The sequence below is a fragment of the Diadema antillarum genome, unplaced genomic scaffold, assembly GCF_040938485.1.
Source record: "Diadema antillarum isolate AM-2024a unplaced genomic scaffold, OU_Dant_1.0 seq00000290_RagTag, whole genome shotgun sequence".
Lineage (NCBI taxonomy): Eukaryota > Metazoa > Echinodermata > Echinoidea > Diadematoida > Diadematidae > Diadema > Diadema antillarum.
The window spans coordinates 1,019,421-1,032,492 of record NW_027271316.1 but is presented as its reverse complement, the minus strand read 5'-3'; the positions used below and the strand labels follow the sequence as shown (position 1 = coordinate 1,032,492).

At 38.8% G+C, this 13,072-nt stretch overlaps 2 protein-coding genes across 2 annotated transcripts in view; one reads left to right on the top strand and one right to left on the bottom strand.

Annotated features, from left to right (window-relative positions):
• LOC139730076 (uncharacterized) overlaps positions 1 to 13,072 on the top strand; it is a 177,954-nt gene that overhangs the window by 40,777 nt on the left and 124,105 nt on the right. The window lies entirely within an intron of this gene.
• LOC139730072 (uncharacterized) lies at positions 2,966 to 12,995 on the bottom strand. Its single transcript, XM_071640980.1, has 7 exons — positions 12,862 to 12,995; positions 12,196 to 12,251; positions 11,185 to 11,523; positions 10,055 to 10,229; positions 7,240 to 7,373; positions 4,452 to 4,610; positions 2,966 to 2,971 (listed from the first exon to the last, which is right to left on the bottom strand). The coding sequence occupies exons 1-7, from the start codon at positions 12,953 to 12,955 to the stop codon at positions 2,966 to 2,968; spliced, it is 963 nt and encodes a 320-aa protein (XP_071497081.1). The 5' UTR covers positions 12,956 to 12,995.

Genomic DNA, 13,072 nt, shown 5'->3' with positions numbered 1-13,072 from the left:
TTTATATAAAGCCAAACAAAAAATTAAAAAATCATTTCAATTGTGAAATTAATCTATTTTTGTAATATCTTACCATCTTTTTTTCTTTCTCTCTGTCAGATATCTCCTTGGAATAAGTCTGGACGGATCCAAGTGCGGCGGATGTAAGAGACAGTGCAACCCCAAAGAAGTGGCATTTGTACGAAGCTTCGCTGACTTCCAGTGGCTTTAATCTTCACCTCTAGAGATTGAAATCTACACTCCTGTAGCCAGAGGCAGCACTGCAACCCAAAATAGTGTCATTCGTACGCCAATTTGCTGACTTCCAGTGCTTTTATGCTTCACCTATTACTGCATGTAGCCAGTCCTAGGGTGTCGTTACCACCAAGTGCCTGCATGAATGCTGGCACACTTAATTGGAATCAGTCCTGATGGGTCCAAGTGCAGAGGATCTAAGAGGCAGCAGTACAACCCCAAAATAAGTGTCGTTCATACGCCGATATGCTGATTTTCACTGGGCTTAATGCTTAAACCTGTATATTTTATGTGGATTTTGCCAGTTGTTAGGTCATCCTGAATTTCAAATGCCTGTATGAACAATCACACACATGCCTGTGTGTTGTCATAGAAGTGTAGATTACAATCTGATTCTGAGTGTTTTTTTTTTTACTTCCAAAGTCCAAATTTTAGACCTTTTCTTTTTTCAATTTGAATGTGTAGAAATATACACATTGTAAAGGACCTATAATTATAGAAATTCATGTTGACTTGTTGCTTCATACTTTTGTATACATCACACATTCATTAAAGGGGGTACCGAATGCTGAAACAATGTTAGTTCATTTTAAAAAACATGTTTTTATAGCAGAAAATCATCTGCCTAAAGTTTTTTTTTAAAATTTGTGTTGCCAGAAAAACCCTGAATTATGGTAAGATTTCAGGATAGTTTGGCCCCTCAGCTGTGTCCCAATTTCAGCTAGTTAACCACAATGACGTCAAAGTGGTTACGTTGTCGCCCAATTCTAGCGAAATGTGCGCAAGGTATAAAGCATTTTTGTACAGTCTAGGGCGCGACACATCTGCAATACGCGAACCTTGGTAACCACTTTGACGTCATTGTGGTTACCTAGCTGAAATTGGGACACAACTGAGGGGCCAAAATATTCTGAAATCTTACCATATTTTGGGGATTTTCTGGCAACATGATTAAAAAAAAAAAAAAACTTTAGGCAGGTGATATTCTGCTAGTAAAATCATGATCTTTTAAATGAACTAAGATTGTTTCAGCATTGGGTACCCCCTTTAAAGGGGATTCTAGGACAACTACCTAATAGACAAGTATGCCCCGGTGAACTACCCTCCAGGAAACCACACCCCCCGAAACTGACGACTACCCCCTAGACAACTAACCCCCTCCCCGGAAAGTCAGCCCCTGACAACTATCCCAAGGACAACTGTCCCCAGGACAACTAACCACCAAACAACTATCCCTTGGACAGGTACCCTGGGGTAGGGTAGTTGTTTGAGGGGTAGTAGTCTCGGGGGTAGTCACCGGGGGCGAGCTAGAGCCCCCTCCGCCTACCAAAGTTGGTGCCAGAGGCATTATGTTTTCTGGTTGTCTGTCCGTCCTGCCATTATAAAAACAACAATGGCCGTGACTGGCCATATAATACCTCATTCTTTGAGTTATATATTCATGTTCAAAATCTGATGCATGAATGAACATCTGAGAAAACAAATTTTGAAGTTCTTTGCAATCAAGTTTTATACATGTATGATATTAGACCACTAATGTAAAGCTGTTTACTTGGAGCATTTTGTGTAATGTATAATATCGGTGATGTACATTGTGTATATAGTTCTGAAATAACAGCTCGTTTGTCCAAAGATTTTTTGGCAATCTAGAGCTTGTGGCGGCCAGCCCCACTGGTTAGTATTGCAGTACATGTATTAGGAAGATTTTACTGAATGCAATTTCCTCTATTTGGCAATTTAATGTGTAATTGGTAATTTAAAGGCACAGGCTAACCCTGAAAGAGCTGGGTTAATTTTTAGTCTTGTTAGATCCTTTGGGGGGGGGGGGGGGGGGTGATCACATTGTGGCGTGGAAAAAAAGTCACGTAAAGTCGTCGTGGCAAAAAGTTTTCACCTTTCACTGCTTCCTCGTTCTTGCAATAACTCAAAATCCATTTCAAACATGATGCTGGTATGTATCACCATATGAAGACAATATGATTAGATTTTGGGATATGTAGGTCGAAGGTCAAGGTCACAGACATCAGTTGCTGTGCTGGTAGACGTTAGCCTTGTTAATGCGATATCTCCAGACCGATTTGAGGCATGAACTTCAAACTTTGTGTAAGTATGTATCACCATAGGTAGATGATCTTGGGTATGTAGGTCAAAGGTCAAAGGTTAGAGAGGTAAATTCTGAAATTGAAGGATTTTTTGCCTTGTTTACACTATTGGAGTGTTGCAAGAAAGTTGCAATTAATTGCAACTGATTGTCACTGGCCAATCAAAATCATTGTTGCATGCATGTCTTCTTAATAGGGCAGACCCTGAGCCAATCAGAATGGTTGTTTCAAAATTAGCAATTATTTGCAATTGATTGCAACTTTCTTGCAACACCCCATATATCTCAAGAACCACTTGTTCCATTAACTTCAAACTTGTACTTGGTACTAGTACATGTATGTATCACCATAGGAAGACAATCAGATTAGATTGTGACAAATGTAGGCCAAAGGTCACTTACCATGAAAATTCAGGTTTTTGCATTGTTAACAACACTCTTGAACAATTTGAGCCATGAACTTAAAACTTGGAACAACATGTAGTATTCATCACCATAGTGAGACAAACTGATTAGATTTTTGTTCACTGAGGTCAAAGTCAAGAGGTCATTGATGTCATTATACATATGAAGTTGTTGGGTTGTTGTAGCTTTGTTATCATACATTCATATACCTCAACTATTTTGTACTCATGACTAGGAGGATGTAAAGTGATCAGACTTTGGGGTTATAAGGTGTGAGGTCCATTGTCAAAGAGGTCAACTAATATGTATGTTTTTATTCTGGTTATCACAATAATCAAAGTACAATTTGAGCCATCTATTCAGAGGAGGCATATAGGAGATGCAGTCGCATTCATCTTGTTTTGGTTAATCAATTGTAAAGAATTTCAAAACTGGGTTGTATACTGCACTGCATAGTATGCCTTTGCTCATAAAGATATTGACAAATACTGTGATAAGCTGTTTGCTGGGAACATTGTAAACATTCAATTTATAGGACTAACTTGTCAAGCCCACCAAGGTTAAGGTATTAAGATTAAGGAATCATTGTGATATCTGTCCATTATGCTGTCAAAAAAAAAAATGTAAAATACTTTGACCAAAATTTAGTAGGTACCGGTATATTACAAAGTGTGGGTAAAGAAAATGAAACCCAGATTAATTTTCAAATCTCTAAAATTAGTCATTGGAATAACTTTTGAACACTAGTCTTAATTTAAGCCTTTTGTTGGCAACATTTGCTGAAGTCTGATTGAGCTCAAATCTTTTTGGTGTGACGATTGCATTAAGTGGAGCAATTTAAACCTAAAAATGCCAGGCTATTTGTAGTCTTGTGTGTGTGTCGGGAGGGGGGGGGGGGGGCATTATGGCCCCCCTACAAACTTAGCCGTGGATTGCGCGATCACAAATCAGCATGCATGTTGCCTGCGTCATAATCTACAAAATCGTATATTTAATTTCCTTCAATGATTTTATTGTTTTGATTATGCTAATTTATACATGAAATCAGAGTTTTTGCTCTGAATCACTACATAAAGCTCAAAAATGCTATTTTTATGCCTCCGCCAACGAAGTGGCCGGAGGCATTATTTATCTGGATTTTGTTTTTGTTTGGAAATAGGATATTGTTGTGTTGTGTGTTTATGCAATAAAGACTTTCCAAAGTTTCATGCAAATGTTGTACTTCAGTGTATTTTTGTGTCAATTACTGTAAAACAATACTTTAATTTAAATGGTATTTCACTGTAAATTGGGTAAATTTACCGTAATTTACTGTGGAAAGTGTACAGTATATGGGGTAAATTACTGTAAATTGGGTAAATTTACAGTAATTTACTGTGGAAAGTGTACAGTATATGGGGTAAATTGGGCAGGTTTACAGCAATCTACTGTAGGAAGTGTACAGTATCACTGTAATGTAACCAAAAAATTACAATACATTACTGTAATTTAACCAAAATTTACAGTAGCTACCATTACAAAAGTTTTAAATTTTACAGCAAGATACAGTAAATTGTACAGTATCTCCCTGTAGATATTAGAAATTTACAGTAATTTACCGTAGGACAAAGTTACAGCAGCTTACTGTAAGATGAAAATTACAGTAAATTACTGTGCAGCAGAGTTGCCAGCAATTTACTGTAAAAACTACAGTAAATTTTTTACAGTGTACTGCTCCTTCCACCGTACGGGCACCACATGGAATGGCCTTGTGATCGACAATGAGCAAGTAACTGCTGATACAGGCCTTAGAATTTCCAATTCCAAGAAGGAACGGTTGGCTCTGGGTCTGTTTGGTGCCATCCAGAAAATCTTGAATGCTCCCTCCACTCTGTGTTTGAAACAAATTACATGTACTAGTAAACGATGAAACTAGCAGTTACCCTTTTCCCACTTGTTAATTCTATCAAAACTCTATCTTTATCATCACTGTTACCATCATCATACATACATACATATATAGTGGGGGGATCTGGATGTTTTGTGGAAAATGTCTGCAATGTGCAAAGTAGCACAACGTTTTCTGACTTTTTTCTCAATTTAAGAGGCCTGATTAGACTAAAGGCCACCGCATTCGATATGACTTTCTGTCACACAACTCAGCGACTTAAGATCTGAAATAAAACAGAATATACGCACTGTTTATTTCATAATTTTATGATAGTCGGCAAGTTGTGCGACCAAAGATTTGTATGATATGCAGTGGCCTTCAGGCTGCATGTTGCAGACTATCAAGGCTTGGCTGCAAGTGATGCTCCATCATAACTCTTGAGCAAATAGGAAAAGTGCATAAATCACAGGGCTTGTGCATGATGGTGACATCCATGTGCAGCGTAGTCTCCCCTATAACTTGTATCTCGCTCAATTCACTTTATGGTTAATGAACTGAACAGAGATATACACTGTAGCTACATTCTTCAACCAGGACTTTGCACAGAAAATTTTATAAACGTATAGAGGTAGGCTGTAGAGGCCTGGGGTGGTATTCTGAGACTGTTTTATCTCTGTTGTAAGTCTGTTGTAACAAATCGGTATTCTGAACACCGTTTTATCTCTGTTGTAACTTCTGTTGTAACTTCTGTTGTAACTTGTGTTTTATCTTGCGCACTCTTTGCCTGCGCATACCATTGTCTTAGGGTATGCGCACGCGCGTAACAGTGGGCGCAAACCTGAACACCCATTAGATTACACGGTATTCTGAAAACTGTTTTATCTTCAGTTGTAAGTCACGCCCCGAGCAAATTTATGCTTCTGAGATAAAACAGGGTGGAAGGTGTTTTAACTCCGTTGTAACTTTCGTTTTAACTTATGTTAGATAGTGAGATAATTCATCAAGTCAATATTGTGGTATGCGAGTTCAAAATAAAAAGATATACAAAAAATAAAAGCAATGTATGTACAGAAAGGCAAAAGATATAGCAGTTTGACAAAATTGTAAACTCATTCCACAATACAAAATTTGGTAACAGTAACATTGCAAGTACATACGCGTTGCATAAATAATGCACATAGATAAAAACACAAACACATGAACAGAAAGGTTACCGGCACCGTCGGCAATTTGTTTTAAGCACTATTCATTTCAAAAATGTCTTTCAAAATATTAAACATTTTTTTATATGATTTCACTATCTTCACCAATAAGAATTCATTATCAGTACCTTTGGGTGTTTCAAAAAAAATTTATTGCTAGGGATGGCGCGAATCCTGAGAAAAGTATTAGAAGTCCAAGGTTCCATGATGGAACTTGACGTGATATTGATCTCCAAGAGGTATCTTGTGAAGATAGTGACAACAACAACAACAACAATGATAATAATGATAATAATAACATGACATTGCAAGGACTTAACTTAATTTAGAAGCGTCTAGTTCCCCATAAACCATGAAATTTGGGTTCCTCTTATGAACGCCAGATATCTTCTTATTTTTTAGACAAAATTTCAAATAAAAAGACTCAATCTGAGATAGCTTTGCGAATCCCCTACCGCACGAACTATACGTCAAAACCGGTAAGAAGGCATAAATGATCAAGCTTCTGTTGTAACTTTATTCTATCTCTGGCTCTCTTTACCTGCGCATGCCATTGTCCTATTTGTGCGCACGCCAGAGAATGAGCGCTTGTAAAACGCGCAGAGTTAAGCAAGGCGCATTTGCCCAAGGGAGCAATCTTATTGGTTGAAATGTCTTAGATGCTACTTCTAACAATATTTCCTATTGGATATGGTTATTGCGATGGGCGGGGTTATCATGACTTACAACACCGTTAAAACAGTTTTCAGAATACCGATTTACAACTGTTTTAGCGGTGTTGTAACTCACAGACTTACAACACAAGTTACAACACAAGTTACAACAGAGATAAAACGGTGTTCAGAATACCACCCCAGGTAAAAAATGCAAGTATTTTCAAAGCAGGTTTTAAGTATCTGATTGAGAAGAGTCTTTCTAATATGGTTGAGTCATTTCAACTCACACAAAAGGAGACACTGTGAAAATAAGGATTTTAAAATTTCCTTCACAATTATTTTCTTGCTGCAAATTTGTAATCAATTTCCAATATCGAGGCAAAAAGTACTGACCTTTTGTTTATTGATATAACTCTACATTTAGGGCTGTGAAAATGTCACGCTGAAACATATTCCTAGTAGGATTGAAGTATGGCAACCCTGTTTGCAGTAGGTCCATCTCGTTCTAGCGCATTGTCACTCCTAATAATCTTAGGATAGGTTCAGTTTTTGAACAGGCCCAAAGTTCTTGAGCACCCTCTTAGTCCAAGCCAGTCTAAGCACATTCATGAAATTCTTAGATAGACCATTGCTACATCTACTCCCTGTGTACACACATTTCGTCAGTTTTGGCAACATTTTCTAGAATGCAGTGAGAACATGCAAGGTGTGACGAGGGTACTAATAACATTATTTATTTATAGTCCACTTTTATACTGAAAAGCTACATACCTTCTGAAACTGAATAATCCTTGAGATTGCTGAGGAAATGGATACTTTTGCTGAGGCAGCTTTAGACCTCCCTTGGCTTGCAGGAGGCAACAGGCACAAGAGGAGGAGGATGGCAGATGTACCAGAATTCCATCCTGTATTTCAAAATGCAAAATAATAAAATCAAGCAGGCTTTCTAGTAGATCATGGTGAAAAAGTAGGAGAAAAAAAATAGGAGCTAAATTTCAGTAAAAGTAGGAGAAAAGTAGGACATGCACTTTTTTGTGAGTTTTCGATCAATACTCACCTTGTAATGAAGAGTCAAACTCACTGTGAACACCTGAAATGATTACTCACTGAATTACTACAGTTGCATGTAAAATCATTTACTCCCCCCCCCCCCCCCAATTTGGACACTCTGGCAAAACAATTAGTAACAATACACATGCAGATTATTCCTAAATCTTACAAGTGCATGGTGAGCAGATACTTTATTACAATCACATGTATCAGATTAGTAGTCATTGATTGTCTATAATTAAAAACCTTGATCATTCATGCATGAAGAGATGGTCCAGTGAGTAATTTGTGGTCATTTTCGGAACTTGCTGTGATCACTGAAATGTAACTTGTAATGCTCTGAATGATCACAGCTTAATTGTTCCCTTTTTGTAAAAGATTAAAATATTTTTTTTCCTTTAATAAATATACAATTCTTGTACTTCCATGGGCTCTGTTCATTTTGACATGAATTAAACTTTGAGTTATCAATCTCATTGGTAATTTCTGTACAAACTCATTGAAGGCAACTTTTACTCAACATTCATTTAAAGGGGAGTTTCAGTAGTTGTCTAGAGGGCGCTATAGCAATATAATTATTTTGAGATTTGAATGGGAAAACTCTTAGGAAAACTGACACAGAATAATCCAAGGAGGGGGCACAACAGGACTTGTCATAAACAACTTTCATTCTTTACTTATAAAGGTATCTACACACAAAACAACTTGACTGATCTTCTTGTGGATCTGGAGAAGAAGATGTTTGAAATTTTGAGAATTTTGCACCCTGGGGGCCCTCCCCCTGGGCCCCCATGGGGCTACAGTTATCATTTGAACAACTCTACCCAACAGAATGATTCTCTGCAAGTTTGACTAAAAGCCGACCATTCGTTCTGCAGAAGAAGATGAAAATATAAAAGTTTACAGATGACGCACACCGCACAACGGACAAGGGACGGCAGACAAAAACGGATGGCAACAGCTCACTTGAACCTTCGGCTAAGGTGAGCTAAAAATGATGCACATGGCCTCGCATCATTTGATCTTTTGACCCCTAGATGACCTTTCACCTCATCATCCTCATCAACTCACATCTGGTAATACCCAAGGATTATTTGTTCCAAGTTTGAACAAAATTGATGCAGAAATAGAGAAATGAGAGCAAGTTCAACAAAAGCCTTTAACATTTTTCTAACACAGCAACAGGAAAAGTGATTACTATGTCAATCTCTGCCAGAACTTTGTTCAGGTGAGACAAAAAGGAGGGGGGGGGGGCACTGAGTGAGGGAGTGAAGGGACAAAGCAGGGGGAGTGTGTGGGAAGGGGTTCTGCCATCAGAATAGCAGAAATCAAGCCAAGTGTATAATAATATGGACGACGTCCAAAGCAGTCGTCCAATGTCGAGTAATTGAAAACCGTGCCGATATGGACAGTATTTAAAATGTTGTCTACAAATAATCAAGGGCAAAGGTCAAAGGTCAAGGTCAAAGCTTGAGGTCACAGATCATTGCCACGTCCATAGGTATACATATACCCAGTTTGAAGTTGTTTCTCCAAACCTTTCTTGAGATATTACGAGAAAGAGCCATTTTCATGTTTAATCAAGGTCAAAGGTCAAGGTCAAAGCTTGAGGTCACAGATCATTGCCACGTCCATAGGTATACATATACCAAGTTTGAAGTTGTTTCTCCAAACCTTTCTTGAGATATTACGAGAAAGAGCTATTTTCATGTTTAATCAAGGTCAAAGGTCAAGGTCAAAGGTTGAGGTCAAAGATCATTGTCACCTCCATAGGTATACATATACCAAGTTTGAAGTTGTTTGCCCAAACCGTTCTTGAGATATTGCGAGAAAGATCTATTTTCATTTGTTTTATATAACCCATGTGACATTGAATTACCTTTGATCTTTGCCTTTAAGCTCAACCTCAACACAAAAATGAGCTTAATATCAGGAAAGTCCTAAAGGATACCGATACCAAATATGAACTTGTTTGGTTAACTCGGAGCCAAGATATAGATCGATGAAAAAGTGGATACCAAATTGTTGACAGACAGACGGAGAGACAGACGGACAAATATGACGGCATAAGGTCTTTCCTTTGGACGACTTAAAAATGTTAAAAGTTAAAGTTAGATGGGTAAAATGCAGGGGAAGGTTTGGAAGGGACTGCCCCATCTAAGGGTAGGGAAAATTTAGCAATTGGCATCTTAGAAATAAACTTTTTCTGATGCACATTTAAGTGAGTACAATATACTTTCAGAGTATTGGAAATTGTTTTTTGTAAAAAAAATCCTATGGAGTGAAATAACTAGATGAGGGGATGATCCGGGAGGGAGTCCCCTCTCAAGGTGGGGAAAATTTTGTATGGCTACTCGAAAATAAGCTTCCTGGCCCACATTTGTGTTGTGTTTATGTGGGAGTGTGATTATGCTCCATGAAAAATTGACCATCACTAGAATGTTTAATGATAAGGTTGGTTTAATTTTAACTTCTGATGACACTTCAGACTCTTTATGAAATTAGAGGGTGCATTCCAGGGAATGTGCAAAAATACCTTCTTTGTTCTGGTCAGAACTGTCAAAAGATGACAGGAGCTCCATGACTGTCAAGTTTCCATTCTGCTTCAGAAGTTGTCGAGCAAGTGCCACAACCCTGGGCTTCAATTCAGGCCACTTGGTCAGGAAACGTGAGTGATTCTCAGGAAACATCTTTCGAAAATCTTCTTCAATCTGCCGGAATATATTTTAAGGAAAAGGGGAGAGGGAGAGAGGAAAAAAAAAAATCAACAGCTATCCATAATTTCACAGCAGGAATATTCAAGTCCAGGCCTGATTCTGATTTTAGGGCAAGTAAGACACTGCAGTCTAAAAAGCAGACTCCATTGTTACAACACAACTTTCTATTCTAGAAAAGGCATAACATTTTTTTAAGACCACCTCGTTTGGAAAGAGGCACCATCACAACAGGAGAATCACAGTCCATGTACTTGCCCACGTACCTGCCAGTCTTGAGGAAATTTATGAAATTTCTGTACACATAAAGTTTAATTCGACACAGAGAGTGTAGCTGTTATTGTAATGCCCCAAATCATAGTCACTCTTGCATTACAAAACTTGACAAAGTTGCACATTTCATTTATTTTACGACATTGATAAGTTTGGGAATTCAAGTTGATTTGGCAAATTTAGTATTCCATCTTGATTACATAGGGCAGAAGTATCTTATTTAAACAGGTTTTTGCTATATGTTACTGTACAGTATATACATTACATGCTAAACCTATGTAAAAGCCATTGGCATTGTATTAAGATGGCCACTCACTAACCAAGCTTACATTGTCCATTGTATTGAGAAGTGCCATGCACAAAGAAGTGTTCACACTTTATTCATTAGGTCAAGTCTAGCCAGAGTTACAATCAAGGTGCTACAAAGGAGTTCATTAGCTTTTAAGTACCTTGTTTAGTGTTTACTTCAACCTAATTGCTGGGCAATGTAAAAGTGGAGCAGTCCAGCTGAGAGGTGTTTTATATGAACAATAATGATTATGATAGTAATGTCTTAATTCTTTGAATGCCTATGTTTTATCAATGGCTTATAAATAAAATATTTTGTGTGCTAGCCATGTTAGATTGCCCATGGGCCCGATAGTGTTAAAAGACAGGTAAAATATTTTGAAATACATACCAAACCAGGAACAGTTTCAAAACAAGGAAACTGTTCCAAGATGTCTGATGCAGTGCGTCCCTCCTTGACCATATGTTGTCTGACAGGGAAAGTAGACTGCATCTTTTCTACAACCAGGCTAGAATCACGTGCTAATGTCGGGCAGTGTTGTAGCCAGTTGAGGTCCTCATCATAGCTGCAGCCTGCAGCAGGTTGTTGGGTACCTTCTCGGACCTTCCCCGGACCACCATCTGTCCTTGACGGCTTGGGTATGGATGCTTTCTCATCTGTTGTGCGGTTCACATTCTTTATTCTAGCAGCCAGGAACCCTGTATTACTTCGTGCATCAAAAAAAGCTTCCTAGAGTGAAAGGAAAAGTACAACATTCATTGAAAAGTAGATATATTTTGAGATGAATACCTTCATCTTACTTAGAATTCAGAAAGAAAAATAGTCTGTTAATCCTTTTACGTGAATGTTTCTGAAGTTTTATTAATTCACTGGCCCTTAGAACTTTTTCAGTGAACTAGGGAACATGTGCATCAAAATTCAAGTGTTAACCCTAAAATAGCAGTTCTTTATTAAGACCCATATCCAGAGCTGCCAACTAATATTCCTTAATTACATCATTAGAGAGCTCCAAATTAATTAATTTGGAGAATTCTGTAATCCATCATTTTAACCCCACACCCTGCCCTTTGGAGATCCCTTGATTAGCATGATGTCACTATCCCGATGAACATAACATTACAATCAATACACGCAATTCAAAAGGCACTGTCACTGAGTATCACTATCACTCGAGTACGTAGGCCAGTAAAGACTCCCCTCCCGGCCGGTCTGGCAATGCCTTGCACGTTACGAAGCAAGCGTAGTCGATGAGTGCATGTACTCTGTGCATGCTGGACGTACGTGCGTGTGAGTGAGCCGAGAGTGAACAAAGGAAACAGAGAGAAAGGAAGAGAGAAGTTCGGGAATCGTGAGAACAGCAATTATAGATCAGACGAACATTGCTGTGATCAGGCAGCTCACCAAATGAGCTCGATAATCACGGGACGGTCCCGGGGCTAGGACAGTACACAGAGAAGCTGGGTTGTCAATTTCAGGTATCTTGGGAACGGTCATCACGGAAGCCGACCAGAACAGATGGTGATTTTTGTGTATCAGAGCCCACAAAAGGAGGCGGTCAAAGCAGCACATCCCAGTACTATAATCTACACAAGTGCTCTCGCCCCCCCGGCCCCCCCCCCCCCCATGCATTCATAAAAAGGCCAAGGGCCATGGCTTTGTATTGGTAAGAGTACCGGTAAACTTCGACTAGACTACGAGTATAGACTAACGTCTCGGTAAGTGGTCATTTTGAACAGACCTCGGGTAATAGAATGACTATATCATGGGTGCATGCCAATAGCTTAACTCGTTATAGTTGTATAGTAGCCTACGAATAAGACCGAGTCTAGAGCTAGGCCAGCTACGTAAGTAACGGTTCGAAAGAGCTAGCACCGCACTCCGGACGCTAGCACCTAGCGCCCGGTTTCTGTATAAATTACTAGATGGCGTCTAGTCTGTCGCACGCACTCTAGCTGCAGCTCCACATGCTCCACATCAGTGCCGTATATTGCACTGCTCCACATGCATTAGCAGTATTGTACAGTCGACTCATGACAAACACCTGAAAAACAGGTACCGTACACTTACTCAGTTCAAAGAATCCTACGATGTCTTCTGGATTTAGTGGCAGCAACTTTCTAATTCGGCGATCTCCAGAACAAATCTTTACACTTATCGGCATGATTGTGCTGTTTAACTGCTGATTAATAAGGATATTATTGAGTCGAATTTTCATTACCCGCGGCCCGAAGGCGAAGAAAACCTCATCGATAAAAAATGGCCTTGATAATGCATACTA

Coding starts and splice junctions, on each gene's coding strand:
- LOC139730072 (XM_071640980.1), bottom strand. CDS start 12,955: ATGCCGATAAGTGTAAAGATTTGTTCTGGAGATCGCCGAATTAGAAAG. Junction 12,252..12,861: donor CGTAGGATTCTTTGAACTGA/GTAAGTGTACGG, acceptor TTGACAACCCAG/CTTCTCTGTGTACTGTCCTA. Junction 11,524..12,195: donor GTGATTATCGAGCTCATTTG/GTGAGCTGCCTG, acceptor CTTTCACTCTAG/GAAGCTTTTTTTGATGCACG.